Source organism: Podarcis filfolensis (assembly GCF_964270895.1).
Source record: "Podarcis filfolensis genome assembly, chromosome: 13".
Classification (NCBI taxonomy): Eukaryota; Metazoa; Chordata; class Lepidosauria; order Squamata; family Lacertidae; genus Podarcis; species Podarcis filfolensis.
In genome coordinates, this window is record NC_139615.1 from 44,367,136 (window position 1) to 44,389,984 (window position 22,849).

Sequence of the window (22,849 nt, forward strand, 5' to 3'; positions counted from 1 at the left end):
TACAGGTTTTCTATCCTGGGGCAGCACAACCTATTTTTCTTTTGCCCCTTTTCTCAGCTCACCAAGCTCAAACCAGCACCAGATTTATGGTGGTGCGGGCGGTTCCCTCGTACAGGGCACCAAGCCGAGGGAGAGCAAAATAATAATAATACCTCTATTTATATGGGGTACCTACAGAGATCCATATTACCAAAGTCCACCCCTGCTCACACAACCCATTTTTGCACAGTTCATTCACATTAAATCATTAAAAAATTGCTCCCCTTTGCTGGTTCCCCTTGTCAACCTGCACCCTCCCTTTAACAGAGTTTGCAAAACACAAGGGACTTCCACCAACCTGTTCATTGTCACCCTGATCTGTTTCATAGCTGTCAACGTTTCCCTTTTTTAAAGGGAATTTCCCTTATTCCGAATAGGATTCCTCGCAAGAAAAGGGAAGAGTTGAGAGCTATGATCTGTTTCCAAAATGTTTCCGGGACGCTTGGCTATTGATCCAGCATTTGTTCTGATTTGCTTCCTGGGAGGTTACACGACATCGCGTCAAGCAGCTGTTACTCCCCCGCTTCCAATGCATTCCCGCATCACTAAAAGCCCAGTTTGGAAAGGAAGTGTATTTGTTGTGTAAGTGCGCTAATCAGCTTCCGTTGTCTAACTCCAGTTTGCTGGTATGTGATTGGATCCACTCTCGACCCCCCGAAAATAGCAACAGTTTGGAAGTGCCCTTGTTCATTAATGGGCGCTGCCACGAATAAAGTCAATGAACACATCTGCAATCATTTAGATTTTAATCACTGCTCCACTACACGGAGCATTTGTAAAGTGCCAACAGTGTGCAGGTGATTTATAGGAACACAGACAAGACATTGGGACGCCTCGAATACCAGTTCACGTGTTCAGAATCTGACCTGACACGATCCTCCCCTGCGACTGTGCAGCCTAGGAACTGAAAAATTGGAAAAGTGGTATAATACCGACAAAAACAGAGTGGCTTGCATAATTATTGGAGTATTACAATATGTCCAAAACAATGGGAGAAATCGGAAGGATCTCAAAAGAGAAGGTAGACAAGGACTGGAAGGTGTTTAAAGGATATTTGCAAATTCATATTGAAAAATCAGAACTCCTATTAGAATAAACAAGTTCCGTTATAAATACTGAAATACCAAATAATATGGACAACAATGAAAACAGAAAATGAAGTAGAAAGTTGGTTTAATAGTGTGTGAAAGGTAATAGAAATGGAAAGAAATTGCAATTGAGTAGATTGGAAGTCTTAACACGGGGTGGGGTGAGGGGTGAGGGACAGTGGTGGGAAAAGGATTGAATCTGGGTATGTTATGAATATTTTTAAGGACTGTATGAAATGTATGTTTGTTTGTATATCCGTAATATGTATGTATAAATGTATTAATGTTGAATTATTTCAATTAAAAAAGAAAGAATGAATTGAACTAGGTGACTGCCTGTTTGGAGACATCCTCACACTGACATCTTCCTGCCTGGCCCTCCTGTGTTTGCTTTTTGTCATTGTGGTAAGTGGAGGCGTTGTTGATGTTGTTATATTTAATTCTATCCCACTTTTCCCCCTGAGAGGAGCTCAAGTTGGCTTACAGGTGGGGTAATAATTTAAAAGCAAGCGGGTGGCGCTGTGGGTTAAACCACAGAGCCTAGGACTTGCCGATCAGAAGGTCGGCGGTTCGAATCCCTGCGACGGGGTGAGCTCCCGCTGCTCGGTCCCAGCTCCTGCCAACCTAGCAGTTCGAAAGCACATCAAAGTGCAAGTAGATAAATAGGTACCACTCCGGCGGGAAGGTAAACAGCGTTTCCGTGCGCTGCTCTCGTTTGCCAGAAGCGGCTTAGTCATGCTGGCCACATGACCCGGAAGCTGTACGCCGGCTCCCTTGGCCAATAAAGCGAGAGGAGCGCCGCAACCCCAGAGTCGGTCACGACTGGACCTAATGGTCAGGGGTCCCTTTACCTTTACCTTTAAACATGTTGGGCAGTGTGTATGGAGGTCCTGGGCTGCCCAGATGACAAGACCCCCCTCTCGGCCTCGCTGATACTGTCCAAAGGAAAGCAGAGCAAGACGTTTGGCATCAACTTGGCTGCAGGAGTTGCCAGAAGGAGGCGTACAAGGTTCCATCCAACTGTCTTAGGGACTCCAGGTTTGTACAGGCTTCACTCCTTAGCCTTTGCTTCTCCCTAGGATATCTCGCAAGGAAGTGGAGGTTTAGGATCAGTTTCTCCCTTCTCTTATATGGGCTACCTTCCCAGGTTGACAAGCCACATCTGCCCCTCACTTCCCTGTACAGTACGTGCACAAACTGCCTTGTGGACCGCTATCAATCTCGTCCACTCAATCTGCTGGAGCCTGTCTTCGCATGCAAGGGAAGGGTGTGTGTATGTTTTGTTAGAACATACAGATAATTACAATAAAAAGCATAATTGTGTCAGCCCTTTCCTCACAAACAGTCACTTCCCAACAGCACTGTTGGAATAAGAAAGTCTTCATTAGCCAGTGGAAGGACAACAAGAAGCGTAGCTGTCAACTGTCCCTTATTTGGCGGGAAAGTCCCTTATCCCAGCGCTGTGTCCCACTGCTGTCCCTTATTGATGATGTCCCTTAAATTTCCCGGGTTTCAAAGGAAGCAGCTCCTCTCCCTCCCTCCCTGCCGGCCAGGGAGGAGGAAGGCTCCAACTGGGTTGCTTGGCTGTGTTGCTCACCCAATAAGGAGTCTAAGAATGACTGGGGGGTGGAGCTTGCATGCCTTGTGCCGATCAAATCGGCCGCGTTTCCTGGGGACTCGCCTTTGCTCAGCACTTCCCAGCGGAGAGGTGACGGTGGTTTTCCTTGCTGCATCCCCTTTGCCGGGTTGCTGCGCTGTGGGAACCACCGCTTGAGGCTTCGTTTGGCTGCTGGCTGGGCTTTCTGCCTTTGGCTTGGAGGGGCTCAGAAGCTGAACATACCTGTGCTTGGAAAATCCCTTATTTTGGCTGCTGATCCCTTATTTTCGAGGCTGTTGGTCCCTTATTTTCAAATCTGTAAGCTGACAGCTATGCAAGGAGAGAGCAAGTCTTAAGTTCGGTATGGAGGGAGTTTCAAAGTCTAGGAGCAGTCACCAAAAAAAACAACCAGTTTCCAAGATCCCTATTCCCTGTTCTGTCTTCTGACTGACCAAGAGCACCTTTGTCATGTCTGGATTAAGTTTCAGTTTGTTCACCTTCCTCATCCACTACTGATGACAGATTCTGCTTCAGAACTGAGACAAGCTTCCTTGGATTTAGGTGAAAAGGAGAAATAGAGGTGGGTATCTTCATCATACTGATGATAACAAGGCCCGAACCTCTCTCCCAGGTAGGAATGTAGCCAACTGTAATATACGGCTGTTAGTGTTGGGCTTTCAGGGTCCTTGATGTAATTCAGTCACCAGAGGGGAATTTCCAGGATGTGTTCCAGGATGGGATCAATAGTTGGTCAATGTTGTTGGTTTTTGGAACTGCAACTGCAAAGAGAAAAGGTCAGATACTCTATGAGCTCCACAAAAGATTTGGGGTTCATTTGACACCCAAAGAAATCAGCAATTGCAAATGTGCACTTTAAGATTTCGGTGAAATGTTATAAAGCCCTATAAAAGTAATGTATCCACAAAATCTTTTTTAGATCTGATTAATCACCTTTCCTGTAGCTAGTTAACTAAGACTGGGTTACTGTTTGCATGTAAACTCCACAACAACATCACTCCTCTGATTTAAACAACAACAGCAGCCTTAGTATCTAAAGAAGTGTGCATACACACGAAAGCTTATACCCAGAACCAATTTAGTTGGTCTCTAAGGTGCTACTGGACAATTTTTTAATTTATTTCAACAGCCTTAGTGGTGAGTGACAGCACTGTTGTCCAGATAAAGATGTTGGGAACTGTAGTCCAATAGCATGTGGAGATATCTGTTGGCTACCTCTGGCTCATACCATGCTGGAGAAGGGCATGCCTGGTTGGCTGCAATCCTAAATAGGAACACTCTCTTTAGAGAGAGTGCAACGTTCTGTTGCAAGACCTGTTTGCCTTTATGCAAGTTATACAGTCGTACTTTGGATCTCAAATGCCTTGGTTCCTGAACAAATTGGCTCCCGAATGATCAAAACCCGGAAGTGAGTGTTCCGGTTTTCAAACGATTTTCAGAAGTTGAACGTCCGGCTTGGCTTCCGACTGGGAAGCTGCGCTTTTGTTTCTGAACACTTTGGAAGTTGAATGGACTTCTGGAACAGATTCCGTTCGACTTCCAAGTATTTTGGAGCTGTTTCAGTTCCAGTTTTCACTACTTGGTCTCTTTTGTTTTGGTTGGGGAGATCATAATGACTGCAGCTCCCTCCAGTGGCTTCAGTAGGTTACTGCCCTGTACTGATTCTGGGGCAATTTTCTAAAAGGGCCTTTGCGTGTGTTCTTCAGTGTTCTTCAGACAAAGACGGATGGGGAAATGTGTGCAGGGAGACTGCAATAAAGTTTGCTGCTTTCACCTCTGAGTGCCTGAGGCTGCATTTGCACGGCACTGGTCTCATCCAAAAAGTAATAGCTCTTTGCAGATTGATCGTGCATTACCCCGCAGTGTGGCCATTTGTAAAGCGTGTTCTCCTTCATGGAGAGCACGTGTTGCGGTGGGGGCCGCCAGGACACTCCAAAGTTGGGGGCGGGCTATTTGATCGTTGGCCACTGATGCGATTGGGGCTTCCCTTGTTGTTGGGAAGAAGTTAATGCTGCCATTTGTTGATTGACAGCCAGAAATGCTAAAACTCCCTGCACGAGGCGTAGAGCTTCCTCTTTTCACCCCGTGCATCGGATTGCCCATCCCCCCCACCTAGAATTAGGGTTGTTCGCTTTGACATTGCTATGCCTGTCATGGGGTTGTCTGCTCTTGGGGCAGGGGCCCGGTAGGAATTTTGTCCATCTGACAGATTGGCTGGGGCCATTTGGTTTTTGCCTACCGTGTAGCAAATCGTCACAACTTGTAAGGTTGCGGTTAGGCATTGGTTTATGGTTTGGTTGGTTGAGGGGCATGGATTGGCTGTGCCTGCCCCTCTAATGCTGCTGCTGCAAGGGATTTCGTTAAAGGAATTGGGGGCTAACTATTGCTTGTCCACTCTGTCAAGGGCCATAGCAATGAGCTCTTGGTTGCATTTGGGGTGAGGGCAGGTTCCCTGCTCCGTCGTTACCCCCAAGTGTATTCCCCTATTCTGACTTTCGCATCGTGCGGAATGTCAGTCTCTCCCCCATGGCGGGGGCAGATAGTCGCAACCAATGCCTAAGCAACCACTCACAAATTTGTATTTTAATAAAGTTGTGGCCAAAATTATTCCAAAATCTTAAACAAAAAATTCTGTGTGATGTGTGAGTTATTGGGGTGGCCCTGGGGACCTCGACACGCAAACAGATGAAAACAGATCTAGTCGGTCCCAGCAATGGGCGTGTATCTACACTTGCCACATGGGCGTAGGCAGGGGGGCAGCTACCCCCCTCTAAATCTAATTGGCCAATTGCGTCTGTTCTGTTCTGCCCCTAAAATAAATCCTGGCTATGCCCATGACCTGCCCAATGACATTGGGTGGGTGCATTGCAATAGCATAATTACTGCTTCCTGCTTCATTTACCTGAGGCACGTGCAAAGGGGAGAAAGCATGGATTACCGAAGCAAGGGGAAGGTTTTCTAATGTATATCAAGGAAGCTCATCCACCCTGGTGTGCAGCAGGCTCTAGAATCAAGCTATACAGATTCTAAGTTGAGGATCAGCACTAACAATTCTGGATTGAGGAAAATGACATTTTTGGTGTGTGCGGCAAATGGGCTGGGATGCAGGTGGCGCTGTGACTTAAACCACAGAGCCTAGGACTTGCTGATCAGAAAGTCAGTGGTTCGAATCCCCGCGACGGGGGTGAGCTCCTGTTGCTTGGTCCCTGCTCCTGCCAACCCAGCAGTTCAAAAGCACGTCAAAGTGCAAGTAGATAAATAGGTACTGCTCTGGTGGGAAGGTAGACGGCGTTTCCGTTCGCTGCTCTGGTTCGCCAAAAGCGGCTTAGTCATGCTGGCCACATGACCCGGAAGCTGTACGCCGGCTCCCTCGGCCAATAAAGCCGAGGGAGGGAGAAGTAGGTGTAGGTGTAGGAGACTCTCTCCACACAGCCCCCCCAATATACCACGGGGCAGGTTCCCCTCTCTTCCTCCAGAAGTCCAACACCATCTCCTTTGTCTTACTAATATTTAGGTGCAAGTTATTCTCTAATGCATTAGGGACGCAGGTGGCGCTGTGGGTTAAACCACTGAGCCTAGGACTTGCCGAACAGAAGGTCAGCGGTTTGAATCCCCATCACGACGGGGTGAGCTCCCGTTGCTCGGTCCCTGCTCCTGCCAACCCAGCAGTTCAAAAGCACGTCAAAGTGCAAGTAGATAAATAGGTACTGCTCCGGTGGGAAGGTAGACGGCGTTTCCGTGCGCTGCTCTGGTTCTCCAGAAGCGGCTTAGTCATGCTGGCCACATGTCCCGGAAGCTGTACGCCGGCTCCCTCGGCCAATAAAGCGAGATGAGCCCCACAACCCCAGAGTCGGCCACGACTGGACCTAATGGTCAGGGGTCCCTTTACCTTTACTTTAGAAATGGGTTTGTGTGTGCACAGCGCCTGGTAATGATGAAGCTGCGAAGCTCATTCTGGCAGCTCCCACCTATTCCCTTGCAGGTCTCCATCTGCCCCACCTCCCTGATTTACCAGATCTGCATCAGTTGCTGGTCCCTGAGGATGAGAAGTGAGAAGCTTTGCAAGAGAGCTGGTTGTACTCACCTGTGTCGTCGTATCAACCGAGTCCAGAGAGACGTGGAAACTCCTGTTTCTGTCTTGGCTTTCTGAGGAGGAAAGGGCCACAGAACAGCCAAAATGAATGATTGGCCTTAACAGAGAGCCTGTTTTCTCCATTGCAGAGCCTTCCTTGAGGGCATACCTTCCCGACTGCAGTTCTTTTCATTGCAGCAGAGTATTAAGACTCCTGTGCGCTTCAAAGAACAACAGAGGGAAGGGACGGCTGTTGCTGACAGCAGCAATGGGATGTGGGGAGAGGGGAAAGCTACATACAAACCAAGAAAACACCCCCACACCCCCACACACCCTGATTTGCTCCTGGTCTACACAGCCCTTGCAGCAGTGCCCTCCTCCTTGCTTTTTGCAAAGCAAGACATTTGCTTTCCTGGAAGCCATCAAAACTCCTGGGCCGGCCCTGGTCAGCCCTGTGCACAGATTGGCCCTTGACCCTGCCACTCAGTTGCTCCGTAAAGTCACACACACACACAGAGAGTTTGTGAGGTACATTCTTTCACCTTTGGTGGACATGCCCAAGGATTAAGGCTTTCTGGGAAATGATTTATAATGAAATGAAAAAGGTATTTAAATATACCTTTCTGAAGAAACCAGAGGCCTTTCTCCTGGGTATGGTCGGCCAATTGGTGCCAAAGAAGGACAGAACATTTTTTATGTATGCTACAACAGCAGCAAGAATACTTATTGCAAAGTATTGGAAGACACAAGATCTACCCACCGTGGAAGAATGGCAGATGAAAGTGATAGACTATATGGGACTGGCAGAAATGACCGGCAGAATTTGAGACCAGGGAAAAGAGACGGCAGAAGAAGATTGGAAGAAATTTAAGGACTATCTTAAGAAACATTGCAAAATTATTGAAGGCTAGAACGATGTTGATTCAGAAATTAAGGGGTTAAAAGCTGTAATGATTATGTGATTAAGAAAAGAAAGTTTAAAAATTATATAGAAATTAGGGAAAGGATTTGCTGAATTGACTTAATTAGAGAATGGAATACAGAAAGGGGAGGTATGAGGAGGTCGGGAAAGTAAGTTTTATGAATATAAGGGATGGAAATTATACTTGTTTTGTATGTGTGTGTTTTTTGGATTGTATGTATTTTTATTGTTTTTGTTTTTATTGTTCTGTTTTTTCTGTTTTATATAAATTCCTAAACTTTAATAAATATATTATAAAAAAAGAGAGAGAGAGAGAGTTTGTGGAATGGCTGTAGTCTGCCTGGACGCCAGGAACCCTTCCATAATATGGCAGGGAGTGGGTGCCTGCTTGTGGTTCCTCCACCAGAGACAGACGTGTTCTGCATAGGTATAGATTCACAGCCTTGTTTTATCCCAGTGCTGATATGTGGCCCTGCTAAGAGGTCCCAAGCCTAAGCTTTGAAGAGCAATCCCTGGCCCATGGTCTTTGCCAACACACAGGCTACCTAACGTATGACATGAAGAGTCCTTACCTTCATCAGGAGCTCCTTCATTCATGATGGTCAGACCTCCTGAGGGCTTCCACTCTTCCTCATCTTCCTCATACCAGGCCTCAGCATCATCGAAGAAGCTGCAGGAACAACAACCAAGAGGTCATTACTAGGACCTGGAGGCAGACAGAAGGATGACAGCATTCAACATGTGCCAGGCACATTTTGCACCTAGCTATGGTTTTCCCAGTAGTGATGTATGGAAGTGAGAGCTGGACCATAAAGAAGGCTGATCGCTGAAGAATTGATGCTTTTGAATTGTGGTGCTGGAGGAGACTCTTGAGAGTCCCATGGACTGCAAGAAGATCAAACCTATCCATTCTTAAGGAAATCAGCCCTGAGTGCTCACTGGAAGGACAGATCCTGAAGCTGAGGCTCCAATACTTTGGCCACCTCGTGAGGAGAGGAGACTCCCTGGGAAAGACCCTGATGTTGGGAAAGATGGAGGGCACAAGGAGAAGGGGACAACAGAGGACGAGATGGCTGGACAGTGTTCTCAAAGCTACGAACATGAGTTTGACCAAACTGCGGGAGGCAATGGAAGACAGGAGTGCCTGGCGTGCTCTGGTCCATGGGGTCACGAAGAATCGGACATAACTAAATGACTAAACAACAACAAAACCGGCCATTTGCAACCAGGTGAAGATGCCTGATGTCTCCATCACCTGGAGGTGCATGTCTGAGGATCCTCTTGACTGTTTTCACACACTAGCAACACATGCTGCGGAATTCTACCTATTATATTTTATCTGCACACTCAGAACGAATTTCAGCAACCAAAAGGCCATATTGAGAAATAGGACTTTCGAGCTATCTGGCCCCAAAATGGCAACTAGGCATTCTGTTTTGGTGACTGTAACTCTGGTTTAAGGAGCTATTTGGCACGTAACTTATATATCTGAGTTTCTAACACCGCTGCCCTCTCCCCTAGCTAGCTCTTTTGCTAGCTCTTATGTTTCATAAGACCTATGCTTTCAGCTTGTGGGGAAGAATATGCACCATCTATTACTCAGTCATCTAAGGACCTTGCTGTACTGCCTACCTTTGAACAGGTTGCATACCGATATCTCAGGGTTGTGTGTTCAAGTTCCACATTGGGCAAAAAGATTCCTGTATATTGCAGGGGGTTGGACTAGATGATCCTTGTGGTCCCTTCCAACTCTACAATTCTGTGATGGTGTTGTGTGGCTTGTTTGCTTTTGTCGGTGGTGGTATTATTTGTACGTCATTTATTTTCCTCTATTTCATTTTATACATCTATTCCCCTTCCTCTTTTTTTTGTTTTGTTAAAAGTGCAAATAAAAATAAAATAATAATACGTAAAAAAAGGATTTTCACAAAAACCCCAGCTAAAATGCTCCTCTCACCCTTTGTTATCCGCTGCTAAGACATGGGGAAGAAAACATTCATTTTAGCAGGGGATTCCAATGCATAAAATCCCCTTCTAAAATGAAGAAAAGGGCCTTTGTTTTAGCAGCACCTTGAGAGATGCTCTGAAGTCCACGGTTTCAAAGCATGTTGCAGCAGTTGGCACCATGGCATCGGGCGACTGACCCTGCGAGCAGTGGCGTAGCGTGGGTTGTCAGCACCCGGGGCAAGGCAAGTAATTTGCACCCCCTAACCCATGGATTTGCGCCCCCTAACCCTAACCCCCAGATGTTGCGCCCGGTGCGGCCGGCCCCCCCTGCACCCCGCACGCTACGCCACTGCCTGTGAGTTCAAACCTGATCCAGCTCGTGGGACCAAACAGATCCCTTGCTCATTGCTATAAAGGATCCCAGGAAATCACTAACTCTCATTAGGTTCAGCTCCCTGCCAAGAAGTCCAGAAATTTAGGTTATTCTCCTCCAGCCTGCATCTCACCCATGCACTTCTTGGGCTTCTTACCTAGAACGAGACTTCCTCCGTCTGGCTCTGAGGAGGAATATCGCCAGGACAGTGCTGATCACTGCGAGGAGAGCCAGCCCAACCCCAAAGCCGACATCGCTCTTTCGGATCGGTGTTTGGCAGCGATCATTCATGTACCAAAAGGACTCCACATCATTGCACCTATGGGAGAGATGTGCAAGTGGTTTCAGGGGAGCGCATTCCCCCTTCCCAAGACCTTGTCGGGTGTTAGAATTCCTGCTCCGTGGTTGCAGTCATGGGATTGTTGTCTTTCACATGACAGTATATGTTTTGACTCCACAGAGTGGGAAGTGACGGAGACAGGATGTTTGTGTTACTGTGTTCCGTGAAGTGGGACTATTGTCCTTTGTTCTTTTTCTCTTTGCTGTCTGATGCTAGAGAGAGAGGGAGCCATGTTGCAGTGCTCCGTGTGTGTTTATATGTAAATAAAGTAGATTAGCCAAAATGCTGAGTTGCTGAGGTCTGTTATGCAAGCTGCGAAGACTCTGCGGATCCCTAAGTGTGTCTGTTGGCATCGATTGCTGTGATGTTTGGGCTGAAGAAAGCTTTTGAAGCTCCCGAACGACCAGGAGGGAGAGATCATGCCAATCGGGCATGTGTCTCTGCCAGGGTCCTACTTGAGTGTAGGACAAGTGTATGGGAGAGATGTATAAGTGGTTTTAGGGGAGAGCATTCCCCTCTTCCCAAAACCGTGCCGCCGCCCCCTCATGCAGCCACTGACTTATCTGCACCTAAGCCCAGATCTGGATTTTCTTGCAGAGGAGAAGAAGAGGAACAGGGCTCTTTCAGACTGTCACAGTTTTCAGCTGGGATTCTATCACGTACTGGCACAAATTCAGGTTTGCAATGGGATGCCCGGATCCAGGGATATTTCTGCTCCCTGCTCCTCTGTCCGCTTACCTGCAGTAAGGGCCTCTTTCAGATATGCTACATAAGCCATTGTTGCAGTTCATGGTGTTTTTGGTGTCCTTGGTGCAGTCGGAGATACAGCGCAGCGTGCCTGTGGAGTTATCGGGGTAATAGTAGTCTGCATATCTGGGATCAATGTTTTTTCTGCAAGCAGCTGGGAAGGAGAAAGAAGAAGAGACCATTGTCACAAAAACCGCCAGGACCTTCATGAAGCCCTTCAGGCCATCATGGTTGCGTGTTGAGGACCCCAAAGACACCCTTAATAAAAACACGTTCACACATCATTTTTGTTTTGGTTCTTGGCATAATTTTGGCCACAACTTTATTGAATTACAGTAAGTAAATGGTTGCTTAGGCATTGGTTAGCGACTATCTGTTCCCACTTGGAGGAAGGACAGAACTGACAACCACACCCGTGTGGAAGTCAGTAAGGTAAAGGGACCCCTAACCATTAGGTCCATTCGTGACCAACTCTGGGGTTGCGGCGCTCATCTCGCTTTACTGGCTGAGGGAGCTGGCGTACAGCTTCCGGGACATGTGGCCAGCATGACTAAGCCGCTTCTGGCGAACCAGAGCAGCACACGGAAATGCCGTTTACCTTCCCACCGGAGCGGTACCTATTTATCTACTTGCACTTTTACGTGCTTTTGAACTGCTGGGTTGGCAGGAGCAGGCACTGAGCAACGGGAGTTCACCCCGTTGCGGGGATTCGAACCGCTGACCTTCCGATCGGCAAGTCCTAGGCTCTGTGGTTTAACCCACAGCGCCACCCACGTCCCTGCAGAAGTCAGTAAGGGTAAGCAATTTTGGGGAGAGAAAAAGCTGGGTGCCAGTCTCACACCTCTCCCCAAATGCTCCCTGGGGCTCTTGCATGGCCCTAGTCCTTTGTCAGGAATATGGACAAAAGCATGGCGAGCCCCTGGATTCCTTTAACGGAATATCCTTGCAGCAGCAGCATTGGAGGGGCAGGCACAGCCAACCACATCCCCTCCACCAACCAAAAAATTAACCAATGCCTAACTGCAACTTACAAGTTGTGACGATTTGCTACGCAGTAGGCAAAACCCAAATGGCACCAGCCAATCAGCCAAATGGTAAAATTCCTACCAGGCCCCTGCCTCAAAGCAGACGACCCCATGACAGGCATAGCAAGGTCAGTGCAAACAAACTCTAAATAAAGGGAGGGTCGGCGGGTAATCCGATGTGCGCAGCGAAAAGAAGAAGCGCACAGGGACCTATATAGCACCCCCATCAATCAAATAAAATTGAAACAATCAATTTCCCCAGCAACATTGGAGGTGCCCAGTCAAATCCGTGGTCATCCAAACTAACCCGCCCAGCAACAGGGAATGTCATGGTTGCTCCCACCGCAACACGTGCTCTCCATGAAGGAAAACCCGCTTTATCACTTTGTCAGGCAGAGTCCCAGATGCAAGCCTTTCCCCTCTCCCCTCAAAGAAACCTCAAATCTTTCTCCACCTTTTCATTCGTTGCAGCAGCTGCCCATCCACCCACTAGAGCCAAGCACGGCTGCACTGCGCCCCCCCCCTCCAGTAAACCCAGCTCCACTTGCTCGCCCAGCTGCCTGCTCCTCCTATCCCCTTGGCCAGGACTGTCTGGGACCAAAGACACACTCAGGGAAGCGGAGGGGTCCCCTGCTGAAAATGTTTGCTGACTCCTGGTTTAACAGATCAGTGTGGATCTAGCGATACTGATGCGGAATAGAATGTCCCTGTTTTCATCTGAGGACGACTGAGCAAGCATGCAGGACCAATTCCAGGCAGCTCACTGTTTTTGCTCTCACTGGACAGGCTGCGGGTGCATAAATAATCCCTCTGTCCCGCCCTAATTCTGGGACTCACCTTCAGCTGAAAAATTTGTGCTTGCGCTCAGAATAGGGTCAGGTGGAGCTGAAAAGCAAAATGCTGGGGAAAGAAAGAGATGGTTACATTGCATGATTTTACTTATTTCTTTTCTTATATAGATTTTTCTGCACCTCTTCAAAATGCCCTGACAGTCTCTCTAAAGTCTCTCTAAAGAAGGTAATTCTATTATTTTAATAATAGATTAATAGAATTATACTGTACTATTTTTTACTGGAAAAGTGTGGAGAGGTATATGCGGTAATGTAATCTTGAACAGGTCAGGTGGGTAGGGAATAATAATAATAATAATAATTAATAATAATAATAATAATAATGGACTAGGTAAAGGTAAAGGGACCCCTGACAGTTAAGTCCGGTCGCAGACGACTCTGGGGTTGCGGCGCTCATCTCGCTTTACTGGCCAAGGGAGCCAACTTCCGGGTCATGTGGCCAGCATGACTAAGCCGCTTCTGGCGAACCAGAGCAGCACACGGAAACGCTGTTTACCTTCCCACCAGAGTGGTACCTATTTATCTACTTGCACTTTGACGTGCTTTCAAACTGCTAGGTTGGCAGGAGCAGGGACCGAACAACGGGAGCTCACCCCGTTGCGGGGATTCGAACTGCCGACCTTCTGATCAGCTAGCCCTAGGCTCTGTGGTTTAGACCACAGCACCACCCGCGTCCCAATAATGGAATAGGATGTCCCTGTTTTCATCGGAGAAATGTTGGACAGTATGTGAAAGCTCTTGTTAGAAATAGGTGGATGGAGTTTGAGGAAATCAGGCACGCACATCTTGGCTCTCTGAAGCATTTGATGAAGTAGAAGTTAGTCCAGGCTTCCTCAGCCTTGGCCCTCCAGATGTTTTTGGCCCACAACTCCCATGATCCCTAGCTAGCAGGACCAGTGGTCATGGATGATGGGAAGTGTAGTCTCAAAACATCTGGAGGGCCGAGGTTGAGGAAGCCTGAGTTAGTCCATAACAGTTTATTATGCCATAATGAAATTCTTCAAGGTGCCACAACACTTTTTCTTGTTATTGCTGCAAGAGATCAATCTGACTCCTTCTCTAGATATGGGCTCCTATTTAGTGCAGGGACTCCCAGCGATGGGACCTTTTGAGTACCCTTCTCTAGCCACAATAATATTGAAATATCATCTCGAACTGGAAGACTGTTGCCCGGAGCTTACATGAGTTCCCCGTACTGCATTCCTCCTGAGTGGAGTTGACGGCAGTCAGCTGCTTCCGCACGACCTCTGTCAAATTCTGGACAGTTTTGTCAATGATGTTCACGTCGTTGTTTATTACAGCTTTAATGATGACTTCGTGGTCCACAATAATACTGCCTTTCCTAACATAGCGATGAAAAAGGGCAATATCTCAACCACCATTTTGTTGTTAAAAAGAGCACGGCAGGGCATAGCTGTCAACTTACAGATTTGAAAATAAGGGAGCAGCAGCCTCGAAAATAGGGGAGCAGCAGCCCAAATAAGGGATTCTGCTGTTGTAAAGAGTTACATACATTGGTAGGATTGACAGGTGCTGTCAATCCGGCGTGAGGCGGTTGTGGTGCCACGGCGGCCGCTGAAGTGCCGCCCTTCTGCGTCCCTCCCCATCCCCTCCTCTTCCTCCTCCCTCAGGCCGCCTCCTCAGCTGCCACCAGCACTGCTGCCTCTGGGCTCGCGGGCGGCGTGGGCGAGAGTCTCTCTCCCTCCCCTTTCTCTCTCAGGCGGGGAAGGGCCGATGGAACTCCTCGCGCCAGGACGACGGCGCCAGTGTGCGCTCTCTCTCGCAGCAGAGGACCCCGAGCTGCTGCTTCCCTCCCAAGCCGGGCGAGCATGAAACCCGGGAAATTTAAGGGACATCATCAATAAGGGACAGCAGCGGGACACGGCACTGGGATAAGGGAGTTTCCCGCCAAATAAGGGACGGTTGACAGCTATGCGGCAGGGGCGCACGTTGACGAGGAGAAAGCCAAAACTGGAAATGCACTTATGTCCTTATGAATGTGCAAGATCAGTGCTATGGGGGCAGCCTAAATCTTGTTCTATCAGCATGGCTGTATGCACACCATATACATTTAAAGGACATGTTTTCCTCCAACGAATACTGAGAGCTGTAGTTTGTGAAGGGTGCTGGGAATTGCAGATCTCTGATAGATGCCCTCCTGTTCCCATGATTATTTGCAGAATGCAATGTGCTTTCAATGTATGGCGCACAAGCCGAATGCATAACAATGCACGGACAACAACAATGGGATATCAGCTCCGCCCAATGCCTGATGGATAACAGCAACAACCGGGAAAAGATAAACATAACATTTTACAAGGACAGGAAGAAACACCACAGACAGAACAATTGCCACACACAGGAAGAACAAGGATATTGTTTGAGTGCCTCATTTGTAGTTTTATAAATCATTTAATGTGTCAGCATGAATGGAAGTTATTAATATTGCAGTTGTCGTATAAGGGATTGTTATTATGACCCGAATGTAATTGAAATTCATAAGATTTTGTAACGCAGAAATAAAGAAATCATCAAACCATCAATTCTAGCACGCATGGGGACGGGACCTTATCTAAATTATATAATTTGGTATTTGAACGATTGGTATTAGTAATTGTATTATAAATTGGTATTGTTATAATGAGGCTATTACAGTGGTACCTCGGGTTAAGTACTTAATTCGTTCCAGAGGTCCGTTCTTAACCTGAAACTCTTCTTAACCTGAAGCACCACTTTAGGTAATGGAGCCTCCCGCTGCCGCCATGCCGCCGGAGCACAATTTCTGTTCTCATCCTGAAGCAAAGTTCTTAACCCAAGGTACTATTTCTAGGTTAGTGGAGTCTGTACCCTGGAGTGTATGTAACCCGAGGTACCACTGTATTGGATTGTAATTGAAAACTAATAAAAATTATTAATGACAACGACAAGGACGAGGACAAGGATGACGACGACAACAACAACAACAACAGCAACAACAACAACGCACGAACTGTCTCTGTTTGTGGAAACATTCTTGATTTGGAATCTAGACTGGGGATGTTTTCAAAAAATGGGCTACTCTTCAATCAATAGATGAACGTTTGCCTTAGTCATCCAGATAATAGGAGTACAGGCAGGAGCAGCCTAAGATCTCCTAGGGAGAGATTTGGTGCCTGGGAATGATATGGAACAAGGGGGATTCTGGGAACAACAACCTCTTGGGTTTCCTTTGAGGAGAGAGGGACCTGGTAGGGTGGCAACAGGAAGCCAGGAGGACTCGTTCACTGGCTTCACCTTAGCCTAATCTGAAACATGAATAGGCCACTGGACAATATGGCATCTCAAAGTGGTCTCTGCTTCAGGTACCTACCGCAGTTTTAAGATCACCACACCTTGGTATCCAGAGACGCCCTGATAAACATTGTCCATCTAAATGGTGGAGAGGAAAAATACAGAATGTCTTAATAATCCAGACTGGAGTCATTTAGACAGGGAAGGTAAACAGAATGAAAGAGAACTCTATAACCAACAGAGCAAGGTGTTGAAGGCTGAGCCAATGGTTCATTGTTACCTGCATCTTAAATTCCTCTTCCAAGCTCTTATATGCTTCTGACTCTTGGTTCTCGAGCTCTGGAACGAACTCCTTGTTGGTGATTTTCACTTGGACTTCAATTGTCACGGGCACACTTTCTAAAATGGAGGGAGATCGATCATCAGGCGACTGGAACATGTCCCCTCCGAGGAACTGCTAAAATGCTGGAGGTGTTTTAGTTAAGGCTAAGAAGGACACGAAAAAGAAGGACCCCGCTAAGAAGGACACGAAAAAGAAAAAAACCGTATAAAATGTATGATGTGGAGAAACAGAAGTTTTTCTTCCCGTCTCCTAACACTAGAACTTAACATGGGTTGCCATGGGGCAGGGCAAATGTCTAAATGGCAGATTAGTAATACTATTAGTAATAGTTAGTTATGGCTCTTAGTTATACTTTAACTGACCCGTTCCTGGTTCAGATTTGGCTGATCCTCAGTCTAGGACAGGCATAGGCAAACTCCCGCCCTCCAGATGTTTGGGACTACAATTCCCATCATCCCTAGCTAACAGGACCAGTGGTCAGGGATGGTGGGAATTGTAGTCTCAAAAAATCTGGAGGCCGGAGTTTGCCTATGCCTGGTCTAGGAACATCTGCCTCTGCCAGGAAAAAGTCTGCTGTATTTGCAGAAACCTTGCCCAGTTTTATAGGCGTTGGTTCTGATTATATTGCCCAGTTTTATAGGCATTGGTTCTGATTATATTGGTTCTGACCCTGTAGGTCATGCTTATGGCATCTTTGGGGTGTAAATATCAGCTGTGGGGATTGCCCCCACCCCACAGCTGATATTTACACCCCAAAGATGCCATAAGCATGACCTACAGGGGCAAGGAGCAGCTGGGGTGTGAATCTGCTGTGGGGCTCCAATCTTTAACACAACGTGGTGTTTTGCCCAAAGTTCAAAGGCTCCCTTGCGATTCCTGATAGCTGTTGCTAATGGCTCTACTCCAAGAGCAAATTAGAAGAGGAGAAACGGCATCCTTGCCAAGATTGGATATGATTTTCTCTAGTTATAACTTTGTCCGTGGGATTTATTGTACTCTGAGTGCTCTTTTAAGAGCTCAAAAGTGCCATATAAATGTCTAATCTCATTTATATCATACTGAGGTCAAGCGCTGAGGGCCTTCTGGCGGTTCTCTCGCTGCGAGAAGCCAAGTTGCAGGGAACCAGGCAAAGGGCCTTCTCGGTAGTGGCACCTGCCGTGTGGAACGCCCTCCCACCAGATGTCAAAGAGAACAACAACTACCAGACTTTTAGAAGACATCTGAAGGCAACCCTGTTTAGGGAAGCTTTTAATGTTTAATAGACTATTGTATTTTAATATTCTGTTGGAAGCTGCCCAGAGTGTCTGGGGAAACCCAGCCAGATGGGCGGGGTATAAATTTTATTTTATTTTATTATTATCATCATCATCATCATCATCATCATCATCATCATTATCATCATATTTATATATACAAAGGTGTTGAGAGCTGTCAGAAAATCCCTCACAGAGCTACAGTTTCCAGCACCCGGAACAAACTACAATTCCCTGGATTCTTTGCGGGGAAGGTATGGCCGCTGTAGTGGTTAAGAGTGCTTTAAACATACGGCTTAAAGCCCCCAACTGTGGTCCCCACCCCAAACGTTTTTGCTTTACCCCTCCAATCCCCCTGGATGTCTTTTAAAGAGAAGATAGCTGAATAACTTAATTTAATAATTAATTTAATAACTTAATAATAAGTAGTAGTAGTAGTAGTTGTTAATACATCCTTTTGTACATTTTGCGGTAATTTTATGCATTGTGACTTGCTGTTACTTTTATGGTTTGTAGTTTAATCATTCTTCATTGCAGTGGATAAGTCTGAACGGTTTATTATTTGCCGATATTTAATTTTACTGCTTACTGTTAGATTCTAACGGATTATTGAATATCACTTTATTTGATATAGGTTGTTTATTTTTAAGTTATTGTGACTTTTTTTGTATTGGATCAGAGTGTTATTATTATTGATGTTTGATGATACCCTAGTCTTTCCCGTCTTATATTTGGCGCAAAAGGGATTGGCGTGTACTTGGTCTGCTCTGCAGGAATGGGGGTCAGGTTGCTCTCCGTTCTACTTACCCACTTCAAAAGGCATTTCTTCAACTGGGAACTCACACTTCGGCCCATAGAAATTGCTAAGGCACAAACATTTGATGCCATCATGTGTTCCCCCATTTTCACACGTTTCTGGAAGAGAGAAGGTTCCCCCCACAAAATGTGGTTAGCAGCAATCTAATATAGAGAAAAACACAGAGGGAAAGTGAAATTCTTCTTGACACTCAAGTAACGTTTCACAATTCCTCAGAGCTGAAAATTTTATCTCAGCCGAGGATGCCATGAAACACTTGCTACTCTTTTAAGGTGCCACAGGTTGAAGAAGAGTGGAGCGGGAAGGTAAGGTAAAGGTAAAGGGACCCCTAACCATTAGGTCCTGTTGTGGCCGACTCTGGGGTTGAGGCGCTCATCTCGCTTTATTGGCCAAGGGAGCCGGCATACAGATTCAGGGTCATGTGGCTGTTGTGTATTGAGTCAAAGGATTTTATATCTGTATTATTATTGTCTGTATTTGCATTATGGTAAAGTAACTGCCTTTTGGTTCCAGAGGGTACAGCTACTATTGGTTCATTTAAGCTGCTGTATTTGGATCCTCTGTCTTATTGGTTTCCTCCAAAAGGCAGGACTGTGATTGCCTGATATTGTTCCCTCCAAAATGTATCCGTTCTAGCTAGTTCCCTGTCCCTATAAATGTAGCTCTCCCCTCCTCAGTTCTCAGTCTTGTTTGCTTTAATAAAGAAGTGTTACTACAGAACTGTCTCCAGCATATTATGCCAAGAGAGCTGAAATCACAAACCCCACGTCACAACAGTGGCCAGCATGACTAAGCCGCTTCTGGCGAACCAGAGCAGCGCACGGAAACGCCGTTTACCTTCCCGCCAGAGCGGTACCTATTTATCTACTTGCACTTTGATGTGCTTTCGAACTGCTAGGTTGGCAGGAGCTGGGACTGAGGAACGGGAGCTCACCCCGTTGATGGGATTCGAACCGCCGACCTTCTGATCAGCAAGTCCTAGGCTCTGTGGTTTAACCCACAACGCCACCCGCGTAGCAGTTTCCAAAATACACTTAAATAACAAACGTATTAAGTTCATCTGAAAGGTTTTAGAAGTGCCCTTTCTAATCCAGCTTTGGGCCATGTTGGCATTCATGGCACCAAGGCCCTCGTTCCTGCTAATTTTGGAAGTTGGTGAGCATTGTTGCAGGGAAATCAAGACTGACCTTCCCTTGTCCACATTGAATGTCCCTTGTCCACATTGAATGTGTACAACCCCTTTGCAGCCAGTTGCCAAAAATCACTCTCTAAAATGCTCAAACCACTATGGCCAAACTCCAATTTGATGCCATTATCTGCTGAAGTGGCAAACTTCCTTTGCCTTCTGTGGTAAAAGGTAAAAAGGTAAAGGACCCCTGGACGGTTAAGTCCAGTCAAAGGCGGCTATGGGGTTGCGGCGCTCATCTCGCTTTCAGGCTGAGGGAGCCACCGTTCGTCCACAGGCAGCTTTCCGGGTCATGTGGCCAGCAGTACTGAACTGCTTCTGGCACAACGGGACACCGTGATGGAAGCCAGAATGCATGGAAACACCGCCACAGTGGTACCTATTTATCTACTTGCACTGGTGTGCTTTCGAACTGCTAGGTTGGCAGGAGCTGGTACAGAGCAACGGGAACTCACTCCGTTGTGGGGATTCGAACCGCTGACCTTCTGATCGGCAAGCCCAAGAGGCTCAGTGGCTTAACCACAGAAAGGCAAGATAGAGAAGGAGATGCAAGCCAATGAAAATGGACTGCTATGGGAAAGGGAACTGAGGTAACCAGTGCTTTTTTTTCTTTAAAAAATGTTTAGGAGTACTCTCATTTTGACTCAAGAAAATCACGATTTTATAGTTCAAATTGGGGGGAAATAAATACAGTAAATGGACAAAAGTAGAAAGATTCATAAAATGTTTAGGGGTATGCGTACCCCTGAGTATCCCCAGAAAAAAAGCACTGGAAGTAACTGGTTAGAAAGCCGGTCTTCATTGCATTCTTGTGCCAGAGGGCATCTTCCTGAGCCAAGACATACCTGTAGGAAGTATCAACGCTTCACTGGAAACCTCGCAGAAGCTTCCCAGAGAAAATGAAGGCTTCTCTGGGGCAAGGAGAACCAGAAATCTGATAATGACTAAAACTCAGGGAACTCGGAAATTCCAGAAGCCACCAGGTTAAAGTCAAAGGTTCCCCATGCAGATGAAATGGAAGGGCTACAGAACTCTGAAACCTGAATCTGGGGTTAGGCCTTACATGAAAAAAACGCCTCAAGGAAAAGGAAGCAGCTAAATTTCATATTTGTTTCCAGTTTCCCACACAGCTATATAGAAGCCATTGAAAACAGATTCAGCAAAATAAAACCAAATGATCACCTGTAATGGTCTGTCTAGTAGTGGTGGTGGTGGATGAAGTTGTAACTGGTGGCGTGGCGGAGCTGGTAGTGGTAAGCGATGTGGTGGTGGTGGTGGTTGTGGGTGTGGTGGTAGTCGTGGCCGGTGAGGTGGTGGTGGTGGTTGTGTGTGTGGTGGTAGTCGTTGCCGGCGAGGTGGTGGTGGTGGTGGTGGTTGTGGGTGTGGTGGTAGTTGTGACCGGTGAGGTGGTGGTTGTGGTGGTAGTTGTGGCTGGCAAGGCGGCGGTGGTGGTTGTGGGTGTGGTGGTGGTAGTTGTGGCAGGCGAGGTTGTTGTTGTGGGAGTGGTGGTAGTTGTGGCCGGCGAGGCGGTGGTTGTGGGAGTGGCGGTAGTTGTGGCTGGCAAAGCGGAGGTGGTGGTTGTGGGTGTGGTGGCAGATGTGGCTGGTAAGGCGCTGGTGGTGGTTGTGGGTGTGGTGGTAGTTGTGACCGGTGAAGTGGTGGTTGTGGTGGTAGTTGTGGCTGGCAAGGCGGTGGTGGTGGGTGTGGGTGTGGTGGTGGTAGTCGTGGCAGGCGAGGTTGTTGTTGTGGGAGTGGCGGTAGTTGTGGCTGGCAAGGCGGAGGTGGTGGTTGTGGGTGTGGTGGTAGATGTGGCTGGTGAGGCGCTGGTGGTGGGTGTGGGTGTGGTGGTAGTTGTGACCGGTGAGGTGGTGGTGGTGGTTGTGGGTGTGGTGGTAGTTGTGACCGGTGAAGTGGTGGTTGTGGTGGTAGTTGTGGCTGGCAAGGCGGTGGTGGTGGGTGTGGGTGTGGTGGTGGTAGTCGTGGCAGGCGAGGTTGTTGTTGTGGGAGTGGCGGTAGTTGTGGCTGGCAAGGCGGAGGTGGTGGTTGTGGGTGTGGTGGTAGATGTGGCTGGTGAGGCGCTGGTGGTGGGTGTGGGTGTGGTGGTGGTAGTCGTGGCAGGCGAGGTGGTTGTTGAGGGAGTGGTTGCAGTCGTGGCTGGCGAGGTGGTGGTGGTGGGTGTGGGTGTGGTGGTAGTTGTGGCTGGTGAGGTTGTTGTTGTGGGAGTGGTGGTAGTCGTGGCCGGGGAGGCGGTGGTGGTGCTTGTGGGTGTGGTGGTAGTTGTGGCCGGCGAGGTGGTTGTTGTGGGTGTGGTGGTAGGTGTGACTGGCGAGTCAGTGGTGCTGGTGGTGGGAGTGGAAGTAGTCGTCACTTGTGAGTCAGTGGTGCTGGTGGTGGGACTGGCGGTAGTTGTGATTGGCAAGTCAGTGCTGGTGGTTCTGGGAGTGGCGGTAGTCGTGATCGGCAAGTCCGTTGGGGTGGTTGTGGGAGTGGCGGTAGTCGTGACAGGCGATTCAGTGCTGGTGGTTGTGGGAGTGGTGGTAGTCGTGACAGAAGAGTCAGTGCTGGTGGTTGTGGGAGTGGTGGTAGTCGTGACAGGAGAGTCAGTGCTGGTGGTTGTGGGAGTGGTGGTAGTCGTGACAGGAGAGTCAGTGCTGGTGGTTTTGGGAGTGGTGGTAGTCGTGACAGGAGAGTCAGTGCTGGTGGTTGTGGGAGTGGTGGTTGTCGTGACAGGAGAGTCAGTGCTGGTGGTTGTGGGGGTGGCGGTGGTTGTGATTGGCAAGTCCGTTGTGGTGGTTGTGGGAGTGGCGGTAGTGGTGACAGGCGAGTCAGTGCTGGTGGTTGTGGGAGTGGTGGTAGTCGTGACTGGCGAGTCAGTGCTGGTGGTTGTGGGAGTGGCGGTAGTCGTGACAGGAGAGTCAGTGCTGGTGGTTGTGGGAGTGGTGGTAGTCGTGACAGGAGAGT

At 47.7% G+C, this 22,849-nt stretch overlaps 2 protein-coding genes across 3 annotated transcripts in view; one reads left to right on the top strand and one right to left on the bottom strand.

The window, feature by feature from the left end:
• The window catches only part of LOC310747938 (tigger transposable element-derived protein 1-like), a 943,100-nt gene that overhangs the window by 896,659 nt on the left and 23,592 nt on the right, over positions 1–22,849 (top strand). The window lies entirely within an intron of this gene.
• Positions 769–22,849, bottom strand: part of LOC310747466 (uncharacterized protein) — a gene marked incomplete at its 5' end in the record, with an annotated part of 35,297 nt that continues 13,216 nt past the window's right edge. The window contains 12 exons of the mRNA XM_083581834.1: positions 769–3,503; positions 6,827–6,888; positions 8,309–8,406; positions 10,214–10,375; positions 11,135–11,297; positions 13,006–13,068; positions 14,201–14,361; positions 16,369–16,427; positions 16,570–16,688; positions 18,693–18,800; positions 21,071–21,319; positions 21,408–22,210. Of these exons, the coding sequence (XP_083437960.1) occupies positions 3,465–3,503; positions 6,827–6,888; positions 8,309–8,406; positions 10,214–10,375; positions 11,135–11,297; positions 13,006–13,068; positions 14,201–14,361; positions 16,369–16,427; positions 16,570–16,688; positions 18,693–18,800; positions 21,071–21,319; positions 21,408–22,210 (2,086 nt within the window). The 3' untranslated portion in view covers positions 769–3,464. The remainder of the gene's footprint in view (positions 3,504–6,826; positions 6,889–8,308; positions 8,407–10,213; positions 10,376–11,134; positions 11,298–13,005; positions 13,069–14,200; positions 14,362–16,368; positions 16,428–16,569; positions 16,689–18,692; positions 18,801–21,070; positions 21,320–21,407; positions 22,211–22,849) is intronic.